The sequence below is a fragment of the Sipha flava genome, unplaced genomic scaffold (assembly GCF_003268045.1).
Source record: "Sipha flava isolate LNK unplaced genomic scaffold, YSA_version1 288_pilon_pilon, whole genome shotgun sequence".
NCBI lineage: Eukaryota > Metazoa > Arthropoda > Insecta > Hemiptera > Aphididae > Sipha > Sipha flava.
In genome coordinates this window covers 311,909-334,632 of record NW_020272957.1, presented here as the reverse complement: position 1 = coordinate 334,632, position 22,724 = coordinate 311,909, and the positions used below count along the sequence as shown (strand labels likewise).

Here is a 22,724-nt window from a genome sequence, read left to right as displayed (position 1 = left end):
GAATAAGTCTAGTAGATTATTGTAAGATTGTTCGATAGATTCGTTTTGCATATCTCGACAAGACAACGAGATAACATCAAAAAGAGAGAACAATAAAAATTATAATAATAATAATAATAATAATTATAATAATAATAATAATGAAAATGATAATAATAATAATAATAATAATAATAATAATAATAATAATAATAAAATAATAATAATAATAATAATAAAAATAATAAAGATTGGTAGATACCATGACAATCATGGTATACAAATAATTGGTGGGGAGAAAATGGTATTCGATGACAATAATAGTAGTAAAAATAAAAATGTACATGAAAGCGATAAAAATATATAAATGCATATATTTATATATATATAGGTATATAAATAAAATCTGTAATTTTAAAATTTACGTATGTACACTAAGAGAAAGAAAGAGATTGGGTTTTGTACACAAAACATTCAAAAAATTAAAACAACAATAATATAATAATCATAGGCTAATGTGCTGGTGGTAATGCAAATGACGGTGGTCAGGCTAAAATTGTTAACAATGGCACCGTTGTTGCGAGTGAAAGAAAATAAAAATAAAATAAAACCGTGAAAAACGGTGTTTCATTTGGATTACGTTTGGAAGGCAACAGAGTCAAACGCATAACCGGCGGGCGGCGGCACAGCCGCTTTTTGTTATTATTATTATTACTATTATTATTATTATTCTAAATGTAGACGGCGTCAGACACTTTGTTCGGGTGTCCGTTATTGTTATTGTTGTTGTTGTTGTTGGGTGGTGACGATATGCCCTCGGACCAGTCGGAATTGGAGTTGGGCGACGACGAGGACCAGTGCCACGGCGAGTCGGGCGATGGCGTCGGGAAACTCTCCGGTGCCGCGTCCGACGGTGGCGTCAGATACTGCTGCGCGTGCTGCGACTGCGGCTGCTGTAGCGATTGCGGAGTTTGTTGGGCGCTGCCGTAGAAGTGGTGGAACTGACTGAACGGGTCGACGGCCTGCATGGTGGCGTGCCGGAGGGCCTGCATATGCGTGGGCGACGTGGGCAGTGACGGTCGCGTCTTGCCCGGCGACGGTGACATGACCACGCTGTGCGGCGGCGACGGTTCCTGGAACGACGGCTGCATGCTCAACAGCTGCTGATGGATGGCCCGGTAGTCGGATTGCTGCTGCTGCTGCTGTTGCTGATGCTGCTGCTGCTGTTGCTGATGTTGCTGCTGTTGGTGGTGCATGGCCGCCCCGTAGTTTGCCATCGGCCTTTGGGAACCGGCGGGCAATTGCGACAGACATTCCTCGTAGGCGGGTGGTTGCTGCGGAAGACCGGCGCCGCCGTACAGTCTGGACACATCCAACGCCATCAGATCCATGTTGCTGGCACCGCCGGCGCACGTCACGTCCAACCCGAACGGTTTCTTGTTGCTCGGCGCGGCTGCGGTGGACGACATGGCCGCGGACGGCGGCAGAGGAGGCGGCGGTTTCTTCACGCTGTTCTTCCGCTTCAGCGACACGTTCGAGTCGATGGAGTCGGCCGGGCTGGTTGGGTTCGACGGTTTTGGCCTCTTTTTACCCTTTATCGAGCCGCCGCTGCCGCCGCCGCCGTTCAACTTCAGACCGGGTATGTTGATGTTGGAGTGGGCGGACATAATGTTGTGCGGCGAGTCTGTGAACAAACACATCCCAAGGTCAATGTCCGCCGCCGCCGCCGTCGACTGCGTGTTCTTGGGCAGAGGTACCAACGGTCGGGCCACCCGACTTCTCTGCGACTTACTCATGAAGTTGTTGTTGACCGCCACCATGGCCTGCGCATTGGGGTGCGCCACGTGCGAGTCCAGCAGTCTCACGATATCGTGGTGCAACCGCTCACTGGCCACGTCTCGCGGTAACCGTTCCATGTGATCGGCGATCTCTCGGTTGGCGAAATTGTCCAACAGCGCTTTGCACGCTTCAAAACTGCCTTCTCTCGCGGCCAAGAACAACGGCGTTTCGTCCTGAGAACACGAATAATAAAGAACCGTTTAGATATAATCGACACGACCTGTGCACGCTTGATGCGATGGCGGCCACGCTATAGGCTTGGCTAACGTTTAGTGAAAATAAATTTGATATTTCGTTTACCTTGTCATCCTGGGCGTCTTTGTTGGCGTTATTGGCCAGCAATATGTTTACCGCGTCAACATTGTTTACCGATGCAGCCCAGTGTAACGCCGTCTTTCCGCTGTTATCGGGTATGTTGATATCAGCGTCAGCATGAATTAGATCCTCCACCATTCCTTCGATGGCCAGCCTAGCCGCTAGAATCAACGGTGTCGTCCCGTCGTGCATTCTTGCGTTTAGATTTGTTGATCGGTTTCTCAGTAAGATCTACAAGTATACAAATAAAATTAGCTCTCAATTAATCGGACAGTAAAAATATTAATCGATATTAATCAATGGAATCGAATTTCCAACTGGAATTAATTCGTTCCTCGTTATAAAACAAAAAAACACATACTTGGAATGCACCCATAGCATCAGCAGCTACCGCGGCATGTAGTGGCGTACGACCAGTGTTGTCTTGGAAATTAACATCAGCACCCATATCTAACAGACGTTTAGCTGCATCTGCTCTAGCGTATCTCGCAGCCAAATGCAACGAAGTTTCTCCAGTTTTTTCGAGTGTAGCGTTCAATTCAGCACCTTGTGAGACTAATTCTGATATCATATTGGTTGTTGCATCTTGTCCTTCTTCTTCTTCGTTATCAATACTCGTATCCAAACCAGCACCACCTGCGACTGTTACGTCCATCAGTCTAGTTAATCCACCAGGAAGTCTTTCATTCACTTCGGTTTCCTATAAATAAAATATAAGAATAAATACTTTGAATAAAATATAAGAAAAAAAATTTATTTGAGACTAACCCTTGATGGCGGTGTATACATAACAGTAGCTTTATTGTCATTAGAGTTGAGGTTACAATGACTCCAAACGTCATCGTACGGATTATCTAAAGGCTGTGATGATATCGGAGCTGGTCTATGTCTTTTTGCGGGTGGCATATCACCTTCGGCATCCTCATCTGACCAAGCGCCAGCACCTCTTCCTATTGTCATCACACCACTGCTCATATCCACACAGCTTAACGTCATATTATTCTGTTTCATCGTACGAAGTTCCTGGCCATCAGGCACTCGTCTTTGAGTACTGGTTCTACTGTTATTACTGCCAGTGCGTAAGAATCCTTCTGGGAACCATGTTATACCGGCAGCCTTTTTCCGATGGGTTGATATCAATACTCCAAGACTAAGACCAACCACTAATATCAAAAACATTCCAGTCAATACCAACGCTGTACTGCTTCTTGGTTGTTCTGTAGGTATTTGACTCCCGGGACCAACACCTTCAGCTCTGTAGATAGGGAATGAAGTAGAAAGAGCGTGACTAGCAGCAGAAGCAGCCAAAAATCCAGCAGCCTAAAATTATGGATACACAAAATAAATAAATATATTCGGTAAAAAAAAAAAATCGATGTCTTACCCCTGTTGCACTGGAAAAACATTCAACATCTCTAGTTATCTCACATTTTCTATTATCAATTTCTAAATAAATCACAACAGCTCCCGGTGGATTTTCAGCAGGGAATATCATTTGTTTGTTAGATAAATCATCTAATTTTACTCGTACAGTAGCTCGCAGCTCTCGGCCAACCTAATAATATTTTACATCATATAGTACAATATTTAATTAATTAAGATCAATATACATACATCTCGCAAAAATGAAGTTAAGTTAGATAATAGTTGATGATAGTCCATCCTAAGAATTATACGAATAGCACCTTCAGCCAATTTAGGTGGTTCTCTTTCACAATCCATACCGTCCCAATTACATTCAGCATTATTGCATCCATAATCACAGTATCCATTTGCATAATGACTTTGACAATATGCGTCATAAATTGGACTAAAATTAATTAAAATTATGAATAAAAATTTATAATTTACAAAATCTAGATAAAAACAAAACTATATTATACATACTTGCAAGGTAAAAGAGTTCTTTCACAATCTCTTCCATCATATAGACATTCAGGTGTATTACATTCCATGTCGCAACGTCCATCAGCGAAAACTTGCCAACAGTTTTTGGTTGCTGTACAATTTCTCCAAGGATTTAATCCGAGTGAACAATCACCTCCATCAAAGTCACATGCAGCTGTATTACATTCTTGGTGACACCTGTTGTCTTGGGATTTGGCAGCACATCCGTTTGTTACACAAGTAGCCAGCTCTCTTTCCCAGTCATAATCTTTTTTTGGCATGCCTTTAGATAAGAATTTTCCAAGACCGCCTTTGAATTTGGAATCATAAATGTTACAGTTCTTTCCGGACCAATATTGTGGACAGAAACATGCGTAATCTCCAAGTTTATTTTGACACGGACCATCGTGTTCACACGGATTACTTTCACATTCGTTGTAACTATCAATTTCACAATGAATACCTGCCGTACCTGGTGGACATTCACATTGATATCCACCATGTTCCAATGAATGACATAAACCGTCGCCTTGGCAAGGACTCGAGTCACAATCTACGCCGAAAAACTCGCAATTTCTACCAGAGTATTCTTTTGGACACACGCAAGTATGGCCACCTTCCACTTGAGAGCATACACCGCCGTTCTGGCACGGGCTGCTTTCGCAGAAGTTAACCTTTGTTTCACAATGTCTGCCCATATAACCAGCACGACAATTACAATGGAAATTGTTAACTAACTGTACACAGTCCAAAGTTCCATATGGATCGCATGGATTAGATAAACATTCATTAATGTCGCCTTCACACCTGTGTCCAACGAAACCAGCCGGACAACGACAGTCAAAACCTCCAACCCGATCAATACAAGTACCATTATTATGGCAAGCATCTGCTGAGCAGTCATCGATGTTAATATCGCAAATAATACCAAGTGTGCCAGGTGGGCACGAGCAACTAAAGCTATTGACTAAATCACGGCAAGTTCCACCGTTTTGGCAAGGATTGGGGTGACAATCGTCAACGTTCAATTCGCAGTTTTGTCCTTGGAAGCCACGCGGGCACTGACATGAGTATCCCGCAACTAAATCTCTGCATGTAGCTCCGTTTTGACAAGGCGCCGAATCGCATTCATTAATTTCTTTTGTGCAGTAGCTTCCAGAATAACCGTCAGCACAATGGCACCTATGACTGTTACCAATATCTTCACAAACACCACCATTATGGCATAGAGCGTCGCGTCGAACTCCTTTACGAAGAGCTGCATCATTACAAGACACCATTTCTACGTCACATACTTTGCCTGTCCAACCGGGTTGGCACAAACATTGGTACAAGTTTTGCATTTGTTTGCACGTCGCTCCGTTTTCACAGGGTTGTGGTATACCTCCACCACCATTACACCAGTCTACCAGCAATTCGCAGTTCTTACCAGTGTAGCCGTATGCACAGTGACATGTATAGTATTTGCCGTGATCGAGACAAGTACCACTGTTCTCGCAAGGTGACGAATCACATTCGTTTATTCTAGTCTGACAATTTAATCCGGTATACCTAGATCAACGATTAAAATGTTATTTATTTAAGTAGTAGAAAGCATTAAAATAAAATTGAGTTTACTTACCCAGCCGGGCATATGCAAGTGTAGTTGTTAATACCATCCACACAAGTAGCACCATTCATACAGGATGAATCAGTGCAGTCTTGATCATTAGTTTGACAGTGCATGCCAGAAAATCCAATAGGACACGTGCAAGTATACGAATTCACGTATTGTTTGCAAGTAGCTCCGTTTAAACAAGGTTGCGATACACACTCATCGACATCCACTTCACAGTGACGACCAGAAAAACCATCTGAACACATACAAGTATAATCACCGATGCCATCAAGGCATGTGGCTCCATTTTGGCAAGGTGCTAGAATTAAAAAATAACCCGTGGTCATGAGAAGAGAAAAAACATCATAAAAAAATGTGACAATGATGTACTTACAAGAAGCGCATTCGTCAGTATTAATTACACAATCACGGCCCTGGAATCCAGGAGCGCATGCGCATTTATAAGACCCATCGGTATTCTGACAAGTGGCACCGTTTCGACAAGGCGCAGTCAGTGCACACTCGTCCACGTCTTCGTTGCATAACCGACCTTTCCAACCGATCGAGCATTCACACGCAAAGTCTAAAAAGTTGCTAGACGGCGAACACTTTGCCCCGTTACGGCACCTGTTTGGCGTGCAAGGATCCAATCGGCTTTGGCATTCAGAACCAGTGAACGGGAGTTGACAGACACATTTGTAAGCGTTCACCAAGTCAATACAAGATCCTCCATTTTTGCATGGATTTATGGCACAATCATCAATGTTAACGTTACAGTTGTGTCCAGAATATCCGGGCTTGCATTGGCAAGTATAACCATTAACGCGGTCCGTACACACACCACCGTGTTGACACGGGTTCGAACTGCACTCGTCTATATCGATCTCACAACGTTTGCCGGTGTAACCCGGCCTGCAGTGACAAATGAATTGATTTAGGCCGTCTTCGCAGCGCAAAGCGTTCAAAGAGCAAGGGTTGCTGGCGCATTCATCGATATCGGACAAACAACGGGGTCCATAATAACCACGTGGGCATTCACACCGCCAACCGGCAACCAGATCCACACAGCTTCCGCCATTGGCGCAAGGGCTACTAGCACATTCGTCTACGTTCATCTCGCAGTGCAAGCCAGTGAACCCGGCAAGGCAATCGCACGAATACCTGTAAGAAACAGGAAAAATTAACGCCGTTGAAATGGAAACAAAATAATCGTAAATGAAAAATAAATATAAACGTTCGGCCGTACTTGTTGATTCCGTCGATACACTTTGCTCCGTTTCGACAAGGGTTGGACACACATTCATTAATGTTTATCTCGCAGTTCGAACCGGACGTGCCGGCTCGACAGCGGCACTGATATCCATTAATCAAATCCTCGCACGTCCCGCCGTGCTGGCAGGGTGCAGAAGCACACTCATCTAACTGGTCTTCACACAACAGTCCTGTGTAGCCAGGATGGCAGGAACAAGTGAACGAGTTCTGGCCGTCAATGCATTCGCCGTGCTTACACGGATTCGACAAGCAGTCGTTGATGTTGTGCTCGCAATTGAAACCCGTAAAGCCCGGGGAACACTCGCACTGGTAACCGGCGATCGAGTCGTGACATATGCCGCCATGATGGCACGGACTGCTCACGCAGTCATCAATGTTGGTCTGACACCGAGGTCCCGAGAACCCTGCCGGGCACGAGCATTTATATCCATTGATCATGTCCGTGCACACGCCGCCGTTCTCGCACGGGTCCGCTTCGCATTCGTCTACGTCGATTTCACATTGCGTACCCGCAAACCCTAAGAGTAAAAAGGGATAAAAACGTTGTTATTATTATTATTATTATTATTATTATTATTATTATTATTATTTATACCGCATATCGTGAATATTTATCATGGGAACGCGATAAAAAAATAAATAAATAAATGAATAATAGCAAACGACGTGTGTTCTAGATTACAGATGCAGGTCACATATCATCATCGTATCGTATATAGAGAGCGCGCGTAAAACAGGTGTGCGAACGATTGCATGTGTGTGGGAAATGAATAATTCCAAGGAATCGACAGGATCCAGTTCCACGTTTGGTAATTAAAGGTTGACAATCTGGTTTTTAATCGCGCAGGAAAAAAATTAATTATCCGACAACAAAATCGTCGCTCAACTACCAGACCATCCGTCTCCGAGTTTGGTAGGCAAGGACTATTTGTGTTTCATGCACGTTCGTGGATCACAATTCAATTGAGATTAAAACAATACCAAATCAAATGACCAGCAAAATTATTACAACGTTCCTTTACGATATACTACACATATTATTCAATCGACCACGTGAAAGAAATAACTGATCCGTCTATACTCGACATGGTTACTATATTTACTAGATGCCCAATGACTATTTTTAATAATACGGTACTCATAAAAAAAAAAAATGTTCACACGCAAAATAATCACTCATGTAATATGAAGTTTTTATGGGGTTTTAACGAGGAATGATTAAATATTGTTTAACATGATTTTGGACTAATGCCAAAGTCTAAAATAACATTCAAAAATATTTAATTTTGAACCGCATAAAAATACATAATTCAATAAATTTTACTTTAGAAATTATAAACTTTATCCCATGGCGAATATTGTGTTACATACTAAGGTCGATTAAAACATATTGAACGGATCAAAATGTTGATAAACTATTATATATTTACTGTTTTATATTTATTTTGGTTTAGCATATTACATGATTTATAACTGCCAATTAAAATTACTCGTAAATTATAAAAAAAACTCCCGCCAAAGTGCTGTCGCTGAAATACTTCAACTCAAACATTATCCATGTACAATAATATCAGTATCATTTATATGAGCAGGAACTATTTTTAATTGCTTATAATTATTTATTACTGGTTAAATTGTTTATATTTATATTTTATTCGCTTTTTCTTAATGTGCCATACTAACACAGATGTATAATTTTCAATAATGAAAAAAAAAAATTTATTTTGTTAATTTATACGGAAATGAAGAATTCAAACGAAACTTGCCGATTGATTATTTAGTTATGTAAACGTTATAATGTATCAAGCTAATAAAATATTTGATATTAAAATAATTGGAAATTTATATACAATCGTAACTAGTTAAATTTTTAAATATCAAAGAATATATTATATTTATGATATTTTAATTTATGATTTGTTTAGTTGAGGCAGGGGCGTATTAAGATTTTTTTTTTTTTGAAGGCTGGGAAATTTCCTCAAAATAAAATTTCGTAATTCAACCAATTAAAAACAAAAACTAGAATTATAGTAAATAATTTTAATTTTTTTTTTTTTGTATAATCAGAAATATTTTTTACAAAATTAATGAAATAACTAATAAGTACACTAAATAACAAGAAAAATTTGAAACTAATAATTCATAAAACAATGATATTATGAGCTTCTACAATTTTCATTTTACGAGGAAACAGCAAACTTAAATTTATTTCTCTAAAGTTTCGGGAGTCCTCTTAGCCTCCCCGTTAATATACTCCTGGTCGTAAGCCTTTACTATAATCATATACACATTAAGTTACGTGAATGTTTTTATTTGAAAATTGCGTAAACCCTATTGCTGTTAATTTAAAATAACTTTGAAACCATGTGTTATAAAAATTAATGTCTTAGTTTTTTTCCTTTTCCGCCATGCTTACGCTACGGTAAAAAAAAAAAATGAGTTAAAGAGGAAACTGTCTTTGCTACCGAACCAAATGTGATGCCATCTGTTCGTTTAATGGGTTCAATTTGAAAAAACTGGGTTATATATTATTTATTTATTTATTTTTTTTTAATGGCTACGTAAGTGTTAAAAAAATGTATATGGGTGTAATCCTTCCATGCACAGTTTTAGCTAAACACAAGACAATATGTGGGAACTAACTATCCCCCAGTTCTGCTATTTGTTTCGTCAGCATCTATTAGTCAAATTTACGAAGTACGAATTACGAACTGGGACAATAACAAGAAATAGTTTCTTTCCCACAATAACACAATCACAACAACACATCGTAGCCATCACAATAATAATTCGTATTGTTCCACAACACGGTTCGTTCGCGTTATTTGTTGACGGTAAACAATACGGTCGATGTTTACGTCTCGTTCGGTCCGAGTTGTAAACAATGTTCGCACTGGTGGTGCGGTACAGACGACGAACGATCGGTACGCAAGGATCTCGCACGGATGGGTTGCGCAGCCCACGGGAGCGGTACGCGAGCAAACATTTTACATCGCGCGCAAGCCGATCATAACCGGTGACCGGTGACCATCGTTACAACCGTAGCGAAACGCAACGCGGAATAATACGAGGCGGGGGCGGCGGCGACGCGGCGCGTTGGCGAATAACTCGAGTGAACCGATGTAACGCGTCTTATCCTCGGCGGGACGTGTACGTATTACACACGTAACACGTTGTCGCGTGCACTATCGGTGCAACAGTAATAGCGTGTACAACGGCAAAACCGAGTTGTGCACACGCACGATCGTGCCCGGGCGCACCGGAAAACATTTGTCGTACACCTCTAGCCGGTGCGCCGAGCGCCGCTATCGTCCGCAGAGTCCCGCGGCGCGGCAAACGCTCTCGCGCGCTTTCCTTTTATTTTCTTTCGCCGGTGTCTCGTGGGGTACGCGCGCGAGGACACGACCAACGGGTCGGGTGGTGTAAATAACGCGTGTTCCGTGCTGCCGCGGACGGGGCGCGTTAAAATTTATGAACAGTTATACGCCGACCACTCGGAACAATAAATTTACGCACGGAACGTGTACACGCACGCACGTGCATTCATCCCGATACGCGCACATATGAAAATGTTCGATAATGTGCGCGCGCGTTCCGTACGGTGTTGGTGCGCGCACGTCGCAGCGCAGTCGGACCTGGGCACGACCCGCGCGCGTACCGGTTCGCCACCACCGTCCGGTACTTCCCGTCAATCACACGGGCGCGCGCGCGTGCGTTGTAAAAGGTAACGCGCAACCGTTGTCGTCCTCGTGTCTGTCGATTTATCCGCCCGTTGATTTGTAGAACTTACTTATTGACTAACTGGAAACAGGAATACGCCGTACGTGCCGAGCAACGGACGACGGAGACGGGAAAGGAAAAATAAATAAATAAATGATAATAATAAAAATCGTTTGGAATCCGGTTGGATCGGTAATAGGTAATGGGTAATTTTTTTATTTTTATTTTCTCGCATCGTTTTCCATCCAGTCGTATTCTTTCCGTCGCCGTCACCGCCGTCATTACAACCCTTTTAGGAATTGTATCCACTCGGGCCGTGTTCGTCCCGGGACCGGACCAGTTTACTTTCCGCCGCGGCTTATGACGACCACCGCATACCGAGAAGACTTTGTACGCACGCACACGCACACTTGTGCGCCGGACAACACGGCTAATCGTTAGCGCCGCGCGTATCGTGAAAACTCAATAATCATATTCCGTTCGCGGTGCACACATGCACGTCACTCACCGTTCTCATCGGATAACCAGCTATCTCGGTGGCCCGCACGGGAGAGTGGTTGGGAAGGATCAAACGTCGACAAAAAATACGGTCTCGTACGCGGACAACGGACGTCGGCGCGATGTACAACAAATGGTTCATGATTTACCGTAAAGTTTCAGGAACGTTGTAATTAGAGAAATTGAAAACGTCAAATCGGTACAAAACGGCTCATGATGATGATTATTATTATACTCCTCGGCGAAATGACGAGCAAAATATTTTATACACGAAAACAATGCTATCGTCTCACGAGAGAAACATAAATCCTTTTTATATAATGTTATACAGCAATTGAAATACGAACACCTCGCGCGCCATTAGGCGGATTACACAAGTCTGCGTCCAAACTCGTTTTAACGTTGCGCTCGAAACAAATGTGAAGAAGCTCCGATCCCCGAATACTTGTTTATGTGATGTTAACGATCAAATATTTACGGCCCGACTAACTGCGCGCGGGCTACAGCGACAAACCGTATAATTTAACGAACGTATTTTTATTTTTATTTTTAATTTTTATTATTTTTTCATTTCGTTACTTTTGTGAAAACGGAAACCAATCGGACGAGTCACGTCGGTCCGATGGCACCTTCTTTATATTATATTATACTTTATTTAATCAAACGACTATAAAAAAATAAAAATAAACTCCATGTCAACGATTCCAAACTTTCTACACATGTACATTATTATTATTTTTATGATCAAGAGGTGTTCCATAGTTACATTACTATACAAGAGATCCAAGAGAATTTCGTGTTCGTAAAAATTTGCTAACGGTTTCCGGTCGGGTCAATCGGGTCCGTTTAATAATTATTGTACGCGTACGCGTACGCGGTGCAATAACATTCAATAAACAGTAACGAGCGCGTTCGTTAGTTGCGGGCGCGCGCGCTCGCTTGTTCGCGTACAACAATTCCACGGCGTGGGCGTGATGGTTTTGTAGACGACAACAACAAAGCGATAATAGATTAGGGTCAACGCGAAACATGGGGTATATATGCTGAGCATTCGGGAAAAACGAAGAGTAGAGAAGGTATATAAAAAAAAAAAATGATAATAATAATAATAAAATAACTACGTAGCAATATAAATACGTAACGAACGGTGATGGTTTTCCCGGAACAATGGTGCATTGTGTATGTACTCTCGCGGTGCAGAGATAAATATTTGTATGCGGTACATTCCGGGCGGCGAGCGTGTGGTTTTATTCTTTTTTTATTTTTTATTTTTATTTTCGTTGTCCGATTTCGCAAGGTGCTTTCGTCGTCATCATCTAGTTACGCACCATCGACTAGTGCACAGCAACGACAACAAAGCTGCTCTTCCGTACGGGGTCCCTCCGGGGGACGGTAAAAGAGAGTACAGGACGATATTATCCAGTTAATTAGGTGCACCCGGTTTTACGCCAATAAAGGAGCAGAACTTTACTACCCATTAGCGATTGCAATCTTCACAAGGCGAAGACGACGACTGCGTATAGTAGAAAACCGCATGTACGAGACTCGTCTGCCTCGAGGAGCCGACCTCTTATCAGCGTGCCGCGCCGCCTTTTCGATTTAAAACGCGCTTACACACAATGTACAATGGACCGTAAATCTTAAACGAATACACTCACCGTATGACAACGGCCGGTGTGCGGCTTATTTATTTAATACGCCCGTTTTTCGAATTAATAATAATAATAATAATAATAATAATAATAATAGTATCGATTGTCCTCGTCACGTACACCACTAAATATGTTTGGCAAATACTCGTATCTCGTGTACTGCGCAAATTCGCATTATAACCACCACTTAGCTATATATATATTACACGTGTTGAAAAAAAAAATGGGAATATATGCGGGAGAAAAATACGACCGCGCGATATAATCGATGTACCTATATTTCTTCAGTCGGGACAGAGGAGGAGTGCGCTTTAAAAATTATAAAACGGCCACAGTGGGGCGAACGACCGTTCGGATGTGTTTATCGGGTCGGTCGGATCTGCCGAGCATGTACCTATACATACACGAGATCACGCGAGATGTAAAAGATAAATAGAGAGAGAAATAGAGAGAGAGAGAGAGAGAGAGAGAGAGAGAGAGAACGCCGACGACGGAGCTTTTGTGTGCGTACCGGTTGTTCTGTTTGCCGTAGCCGTCGCCGACAAACGCGCGCCAACCGAGCACACGGGGATGTCGGCACGACCCGTGTGACGGACGTGTACAGAGCTATTCGACCGAAACGGAGAATTACGTGTGTTATAGTATCTGAAGCCACGCGAGCGACTCGGCCCAGCCGCTGCATACTTCACTCTCGGACACACGCGCGTCTGTACCGCCGCGAAGACACCGTTTTCACCGTTAGAACCAAAAACCAAAAGTCTAATCTATGACGATCGACCGCGTGGATCCGTCTAATATAATCCGTCAGCCGAAATATCGTTTTCACATATTATATGCTTATCCACAATACTTCCCTGCGGTCCACTTTTATACACTCTATATATATATATATACATATGTAAATACACACACATACGCGCGCATAGATGGTGTCGACTAGACATGGGAACTTGGACAATTTACAGCCAAGCGGAATATAATTATTGCGCGCCTAGTATAGAGTAATAACGTGGCGGTTTTCCCGCACAACGTATTAAAAATTGTTTACTGCTGCGCGTATTACAATACACGTACAACGTCTAATTATTTTTTTAGCGAACGCCGAACGTCTCATTATAATTCCAACACGTAAATTCGCAAACAATGACCACTATATACTATATAGTACAAAGCATTGGATTCACTAAACACATTGTACGAGATAGATAAGGTAAGTACGTAGTACGTCCGAGATATTTTCAAAGTCGTTATTGTCCAAAATTAGTAAAAATTCTTTTAAAATATAGGTTCGTCATAATATGTATACGCCATCGCATCAATTGTTCCTATGCGGTATCGCTGTTAAATTCATAACAATCGATTTCGATGCTATTGTGAAAAATATTGATAAATAAAATATTTCTCTTTTAAACCATTACATCATGTAAATGAGAAACGAAAAACGGTTAACACATTATTGAAAGAAAAAAATAATAATTCCGCGAAATCGTAAGTACTTACATTATCACCAAGATAGTTCAAAAATAAAATTTGTCACCTCATCAGATGTTAAAAAAAAATCTATAAACTCCGGTAACCATCACGGTGTTATTTATCCACTACGGAGGTCGGTTTCGTGCACTGTATGCAAATTAATTTAACAATACAAGATATACGATATTATGAACCACTATCATCTATCTCTTACATAACAAGTCAACGTCGACTAATTTTTAACCAGATTGTCAGTAAAACTATCATAGTCAAACAACTTTTTGCTATAGAGTTACAGTGCAAAGTAATCTGCAGAACTGTTTGATAAAGCGAAAATGCAGGGGTCAAATATGGAAAGCAAAGTACATGTAATGGTAAAATATTTCGCGATAAGTAAACGTTATTTATATATAATATACGAGTATATACCTGGCATGCACACGCATCGGAATGTTCCAGGGTCATCTAAACAGGACCCTTCGTTCTTGCACGGATGTGAGTCACACTCGTTCACGTTGGTCTCGCATCGAGGCCCCGTGAACCCCTGCGGGCAATTGCAAGCAAATGATCCGGGCGTGTTGACGCAAACTCCGTCGTGCTCGCACGGCGATCCTGTAAGAGAAAAAAATATAATTTCATTAACGAGTCGCAGAGGTGTACAACGCACAATGGTAACGTGTGAAAGCTATCCGTCGCCATCGCTGTACAGTCGTGGAGTATATAGGAGTTACATAATATTACAAGCAACACGACGAAAATGAAAAATCGCTCGCCAACCCACAGGCGGCGGCCGAAAATCTATTACGTTTTTTAATTGACTTGTTAACAGAGGCGTGCGCCGCTGTTTGTTAACTTGACAATTTAAAAAGATGACTACGTCTTAATTACAGCGTTTCACGAAATGTGATCCATCCACCGCGAAGTGCATTGTATCCCATTCCATCCCACTTTCTCACTCTCTCTCTTTCTCTCTTTCTCTAGTTCTATCTAATATGCATCATCTTAGTTATCGGCTGGCAGCACAACTCATGACCGTACGGTCAAACACCATTACCTCCCCCCCCCACGCATAAGCTAACTCGCTCTTCCTGTTTCCGGACATTACAGTGGCCCTGAGATGTCGAAGAAAACGCGGATCGTGTACACGAGCAAGTGCACAGATTGTACACAGAGATAAAGATCGCGACGATGTCCGCTCGGTCACCAATATTATCGGTCTGACCGGTGAAAATCGTGTTCACCATTTATAAACACACCGACACGCATTATGTACACGTGTCCGAGGAACATGTATATATATCTAAATACACTTCATTGGAAGGTACGTGTATGCAACGCAATGTCAACAGTGTCAACCGTAAAGCTGGAAACCGCTGGCGTTACGCGATAGCCGTACGTAACCATTTTAATTACCGGTTTCTTATCCAAGATAATCTTTCCTCTTATCCCCCACAATCAAATAACATGCACGCCATGGGAACAGGAAGCCGGTAGACCATTGTTCGGTGGCCCGGATAATGAAGAGAGAGGTTAAGAAATATAAGGAGAGGTAAAGAAAAAAAAGAGAGAGAAAGGAAGCAAAAAGCAAAAGAGCCCTGCGACGATGGTGTGGATTACAAGAATAGGACGAGAAGCAGTAGAAAAAGAAGAAGAAGAGGTAATGGTATTCACCTCCACCCACCCTCATCTCAATTTGCGGCGTGTGGTTTTATGTAGTGGAAACGCGATAGTGTGGGAACCTGTTGTGATTTCGGCGGAGGATTCGTATTATACGTGTACTACATTATATTGTACGCAGTATTTTTATCATACCTTGTTCACATTCGTTGATGTCTTCGGAACAATCGACTCCTTTGTAGCCAGACGCACACGAGCAAGTGTACGACCCGTTGATCGGACTTGTGTCGCATATAGCGTCGGCGTGGCACGGATTAGACGTGCACGCGTCGTCCAGATGACACAGCAAACCTGCAAAAAACACGAGTATTTCTCGATTAGACCAACGGTCGATAAAAAAAAATATCCCAAGCAAATGGCGTTTACTCAATTCGTCTGTACACGGAGACAGGACACGAAAAAATTTTGTTTTTACCCCCGTGGGGTGTGTACTAAATGTAACATGAAATAGTAAAAACGGGAAAAAGAACTCACCGGTCTTGCCGTGCGTGCACTGACAATGGAAGCTGCCCACCCGATCGATGCACGTGGCCCCGTTGAAACAAGCGGCCCCGGCGCAATCGTCGATGTTTACCGAACAATCCTGCCCAGTCCAGCCATTCACGCAAATGCAATTGTACGAGCCCAGCGAGTTGGTGCACGTCGCGCCGTTGTGACAAACGCTCGGCCGCATGGCGCACTCGTCCACGTCCATCTCGCACGACTCGCCCGTCCACTGGGGCGGACAAGAGCACGTGTAACTGTTCACGCCGTCCACGCACGCGCCGCCGTTAAGACAAGCATGCGGTATGCAGTCGTCGATGTTCTCCTCGCAGTTTTTGCCGCGGAAACCTGTGGTTGGAAAAACAGGAGAAATATTTTATTAATAACGCCACTATACATTTGTACTCGTTAATTCCTCCTACTATAAATTCCAGTGCCTGGTCGACCGTGTAACCCTTTCAACTAAAGGTTCTCAAATACCACCTGACAACCCCCGTGTCTGCCTACTCGTCGTTTGCGCTCATAAGATGAACACATGCCAATATAGTTCACTCTACGGAATTGATAAAAACGTGGTTCGCTCGAGGTGCAAGGAACTGGTTGGGGGCGCGTGATGTCCAAGACGCTCCCCGCACGTATTGACGTAACTGCGAAAACGTGAAACGTTCCCCGGGGCTACAGCTGTACAGCGCAGTGCAGTGCAACGATGTACGTCGTTTGTTTCCTGCGCATGAATTGTCGGCCAACCACCCACTCACGCGTTAATCAGCGATACAGAGATATCACGTATTTACGTATGTACGACGCGTAATGGATGGCTAAATAACAAGGGGCGCGGTATAATGTTATTCGTAACATAATTTATTATGTTATGGATAACCGATCGACAACTCGAAACGTCGACACGCGAACATCGGTCGGTGTCAGTTCGAAGGCGCGTAGGTGGGCGCGCGCGCGCTCGCGAAACCGGTGCGCTTGTCCGGTACGCGTAATAATAATAATAATATATTATATGGAATGATGAAGTCGACGCTCTGTAGCCCGGGACGAGCGATACCGTAAACTGGGTATTTTAATCGATTCATCCACGCCGACGACGGTGTGATCTGTGCAAATTCGTCCGACAACCGTTTGTTTCGTCGGTTTTTTTTTTCACATGCGCAAATTACATTCTAGCGCTCATACGCGTCCGTCATCGCTGAGAACGGCGATTATACGTTCTTTTAAATGCTTTATATTCACAGTAGATTATGCACGACACGAGCTCCATAATAGTGTACGGGTACAGTGGACAAGTGCGGCAGCGTAAATGCGATGGAAAAAAAAATGAAAATAAATCGCGATTCATACGGTTGCAGCGGCGAATGGACGTCTATGATCCGTTAGACGGGTGTCGGACGAAGAGTGAAAAATAAAATAAATATAAATGCGTTTATGTATTATATTATACAGACGACTCACTACAGATATATTATATATTATTCTCTGGTCACGATTGTTGCAATAAAAACTCGATGGATCTGCGACGAGTCGGATCGGATATTATAATATTACGCACGCATGCGAGAAACATATAGAAGGTGCGTGTACGTTTGTGCGTGTACGTTTGTGTGTGTGTGTGTGTGTATGTATGTGTGTACGTGCATAGAGACCAAAACGATCCGTTAGTGACTGATACGACGGACAAAAGGGGCGGTAGCGGCGGGATGGTAGGAACGAACGGCTTAATAACGCCGTCGACAGATATGAGATGATATGCAAACATTTCGTGAGATGCTGTGCGCGCACATAATAGGAACGTGTTGCTGAAAGGTACGACCGGCCGACCGTCAGCGTTCCGGACCGACGCGATGACGCGAAGACGGCAACCGATCGTCTAACGCGTACGAACGGAATCATGTGTGATCGATCGTAAAGTAAGAAAAAATAAACACACACACATACACTCGTATGTAATAACCTACGTTTAATACAATAATAATAATAATGATAATGATAATATGTATTAAAATCCGATCGACATCGCGTGCACCAGTTGAACAAATACCGCCACCACCGCCGCCGACGACTTTGCGCACGACCGGGCGAACGCACTATTTTTACGCTCGAATACCATTAATCTTGTGCCGCAGTATTGTATGTAGTCAAAACACGGACCGACCGGCCGTGACGGACGTTCCGAGACAGACGCGATGTGGTAGGATAGACGCACGGCCTTACGGGTAACACCCCGCCGACAGGGGCCTTCTTTGTGCGCGAGAAAACAAATTTAATTTAATTTTTCTTTTTCTTTTTTCTCGCTTGTATAATGAATGACGGCGACAACGCGTATTGTGCAGCACAATGCTATGCTTTAGTTTAGGTCTTCTCTCTGGGAAATTTTCGGTTTGAAAAACGCCCACATGAGCGATTTTTCATCACGCTCGCAGTACTGATTTATTAACGACGACGCGGACGATATCGCGTTAATCGAGCTCCGCTGTCATCACCAGTTACCTGCCCCACTGGCGGTTATCAGATGAGCACAGGTGTCAAAAACCGGTCACCAGCTACCGAGCGAATATTTAAACATTGCGGTCCGTTTTAAATATTTATCTCTCGGACACACGCCACTTACTACTACGACGACCACGCTCTTGGTATTAGAAAGTAATTGATATTTTAATCATCATGTTATGTGAATAAATTCTAATGACCTACCAAAAATGTCGAATACATATTAATTCCCATGAAATGTCGCCAGATAGCCACCAGTCTTTCCCACGAAACCGTTCGCGCCGCACAGATAACGCTTAACCGCATACAACTTCCGACAAATATCAATATTGCTGGCGATTAAAAAAATATTCACAACGGTTGTACCGGAAACTATTCGGATAACAAATAATATAATATCAAGCTTTTTTTTTTTATGGAGCGCTCCTCATGGGAAACTTCAAAGGTACAGCCGACGACATTTCGACAAGTGTCGATAAATCAACGGACGCAGAGCCGTCACGTTATGGTCAGTCGACATTGTTTTTTCTCTCTCTTCTTTCGTTATTGTCATCACCTCCTATCTACCCTTTCCCCCATCGGTGCGTGTAGCCATATCGTATTTTTATTATTAATAATATGATTTTCTCGTGTACTGCGCGCGGCCATGTGATGTCTGTGTACATTATTTACATTGTCCCCCTGTACGCCGGACGTGAGACACCGCGCAAGCACAACAGCACACACGCACGCACAATACTGCTTCGTGTACCCAAAGCGCGCGTTTGTCTCGTCGTACCCCCGGGGATACCTGCTGGCCGGGGGTCATTGAGCGTCATACGTACCCGTACGCGTGTGCACGTGTGGACGATCTCCGCGTACACGAGAGTAATATAGGAGAACCCCCGCGGTCGACCGGCACACAACATGGTAAATAACATTTGTGAGTGCACCGAAATAATGTCCGGTCGTTTTCAGATGGTCTCGGACAAAACTAGTACATTAATACTATTAATATATATATTCTGTGACCGGTCGCATCACAAATGCATCGCATACAGCTATAACTACATAGATATATACGAATACACGACCATACCTGACTTGCACTTGCACTCGTAATTGAGATTGTCGATCTGCATACACCTGCCGTTGTTCATGCACGGCGACGGATGGCACGGGACGTACACCATCCCGCAATTTTTGCCCGTGTAACCGGGTTCGCAAATGCACCTATAACCAGAAATACGAGTTAAAGTTGTGTGTTTAATACATACATTACACTATCCACACATATATTAAATCATGTATCATACCATATTATATATGGTATATATATATATATTATACGGTGCAATGATAATTCATTTCACACGGACTATACTCCATTTATCACTTTATAACATGATTGTATCATTCGCGACTTGAAATCAAGTGTTGGGTTTATATTGATACAATATTACACGTGTAGTAACAACACCGTCTGAGTGAACTTATAGTTGGTATTTCTTAACGGAGAAAAATGTATGAAATAATAACATTTGATTTTTCTTTTTAATTTTTAAAAAAATATTTTGCAATCCAAAATCATAATAGGTCAATATGATAATTAAAATAATAAATAAATAAATTAACGAGGAGAAAAAAATAATTTATTTCTAATACTTTGCTTAGGATTTTGGTTAATTTTTGAAATCAGATTATAAGGTATATTTACATTATAATTAATTTCAAAATAATTACAGTAACAATAGACCATAAAAACGAAAAACTCTTAATAGTGTGTAGGTTTTCTCAACCAAAATTACAAGCAATTAATAGAATAATATATAATAGTGTTATGTTCATTTTTTTAACGCTATCGCAGAAGTCAGTATTTATAAGATATTTTTTACTACTCAGAGACCGATTTCATTGTTAATAAACGATTTTTTTTTCATACTATATAATAAAACAACATGGACTTGAAACAATGGGCCAATTGTGTATAGTCGTCCCGAATGGTTGTTTCTAAGCTTCTAGCTAAAAAATGGTGCGAACCAAAATACAAAATAGTATAAAAAAAATGATCGCTTTAACATACAAACTATAGTTGTGCCGTATTATATTATAAAAAATTAGCGTGGGCGACCATTTCTTATCTTTTCATATGAAAAACAAAATAAAAACACACACTTATACAATAATCGACTTATTGTCCCACGACGATTGTTTTTTTTGGTATTTCACTAAATTTTTCAAAACGGTACAGACGTTCACCTCTGACCCGATTCGGCAAAACCTAAGAAAAGCATACACTTACAAAAAAAAAACATTCATGCCAACAAAAATGCGTATTTATTTTGCAAGAACCGCGAGCATACACATATATTATATTATTTATATGCGTGCAAGCATAGGTAAACTCGATGGACCGGAACTCGTGTGCGTGTAAAAGATTAGATTACCGTAGTCTAGACAATATCGCGTGCTCTATCGTTTTTATTATATTATATATTATAATATTATTGGTTGAAATATATTTAACTCTCTGATTTCCTGCGGGAGATTTGCGTACGCACGTCAGTGACGCAGTTGTGTATGCTACTTTAAACGTGGTAAAATATGATATTTTTCTTTATGTTTAAATGTATGTAATTTATAATATATATATATATGTATACAGTTTTCTCAGTAGGGAAAAATAAAATAAAAACTCGCTCGAATGGATCATTATGCAGTTATATGGCTAAGAACGCCTACGGAAAAGAAATAATTACACGTCCGCGGACGATTTAAAAATTATGGTCCATCGGTTTGCGTGCATCGAATTTTTTTATAAGAACGTGCGCTCATACTCATACGCAGACACATGCACACACTCTTACATTAATTTATACATAGATATACGCATAAGAGTTTTTTTGTCTACATATTTTTCCCTGAGTTTTTATTTGAATACTAAAACTCGAAGACACATCTATTCAGAATGCTCATAATCCGGTTTTTCTATTTGCAAGAGGTTTTCAACTCTAATTAACGTTATCCACCGAAATATATTATACCGGACGTTAGAGGTTATCGTCTTATCTTGTACAGCCATCGATTCAATATTAGGTACAGCGACAATATTTACGACGTACGCAATACGTAGTAAGTATGCCCAAATGGTTCTGTTTTATTCAAGTCCAACAATACTTCGTTTTTAGCGGCGCACACGAGTGTGCGTGTACATCACAACGCGAAATCCCGATGATAAATGATAACAAGTTTTCGAGAACAATAATACATAACACTTACGCGTACGATCCATGTGTGTTGATGCATTGCCCGTGTACGCAGGGCGCGGTGGTCGAACATTCCTCGATGTCTTCGGAGCACGTGGGCCCCGTGAATCCAGGAGCACAAGTGCATTCGTACGAATCATCTTTGGAAGTGCATTCGGCTCCGTTCTTGCACGGTCCCGAAGCACAATGATCCTCCAATTCGCAATTAGGTCCTATAAACGATACAAACATAATATATAGGTCGATGCGTGAAATTATTAGTTGTTCAAATTTAAATATAACAAGTTAGATGAAACTATAATCAGTACATCTTAGTATTGAGCAAAAATATTTATAAGGTACTACATTAAATCGAACGGTATGGACTCATGTCGTGTATATATCACATGCCCACAGTGATATCACCCATTGTGACGGAAAATATATAATCTTGACTAGCCGAGACGTTTGAATCGAAAATGCGTCCAAAGAGACAGGAAGTCAATAGAATAATATAGAGCAGTGTTTTATTTTATTTTTTTTATACAACCAGGAAAATCATTCGTTGACACAATATTTATATGTCCTCGAAAACATTACGTAATTGAGAGC

At 41.8% G+C, this 22,724-nt stretch overlaps 1 protein-coding gene across 2 annotated transcripts in view; it reads right to left on the bottom strand.

Annotated features, from left to right (window-relative positions):
• Positions 1-217: 217 nt before the first annotated feature.
• Positions 218-22,724, bottom strand: part of LOC112685706 (neurogenic locus Notch protein) — a 48,917-nt gene continuing 26,410 nt past the window's right edge. The window contains exons 4-19 of one of the 2 annotated variants that reach the window (XM_025557661.1): positions 22,147-22,345; positions 19,967-20,100; positions 16,384-16,740; positions 16,045-16,200; positions 14,662-14,844; positions 6,864-7,407; positions 6,012-6,778; positions 5,642-5,936; positions 4,021-5,571; positions 3,748-3,943; positions 3,518-3,688; positions 2,902-3,453; positions 2,495-2,833; positions 2,119-2,364; positions 1,772-1,991; positions 218-1,663 (exon numbers count right to left, since the gene is read on the bottom strand). In XM_025557661.1, coding sequence (XP_025413446.1) covers positions 711-1,663; positions 1,772-1,991; positions 2,119-2,364; positions 2,495-2,833; positions 2,902-3,453; positions 3,518-3,688; positions 3,748-3,943; positions 4,021-5,571; positions 5,642-5,936; positions 6,012-6,778; positions 6,864-7,407; positions 14,662-14,844; positions 16,045-16,200; positions 16,384-16,740; positions 19,967-20,100; positions 22,147-22,345 — 6,863 coding nt within the window. In that variant the 3' untranslated portion in view covers positions 218-710. Of the gene's footprint in view, positions 1,992-2,118; positions 2,365-2,494; positions 2,834-2,901; positions 3,454-3,517; positions 3,689-3,747; positions 3,944-4,020; positions 5,572-5,641; positions 5,937-6,011; positions 6,779-6,863; positions 7,408-14,661; positions 14,845-16,044; positions 16,201-16,383; positions 16,741-19,966; positions 20,101-22,146; positions 22,346-22,724 lie in introns of both variants that reach the window. The other variant, XM_025557660.1, reaches the window with a different exon arrangement.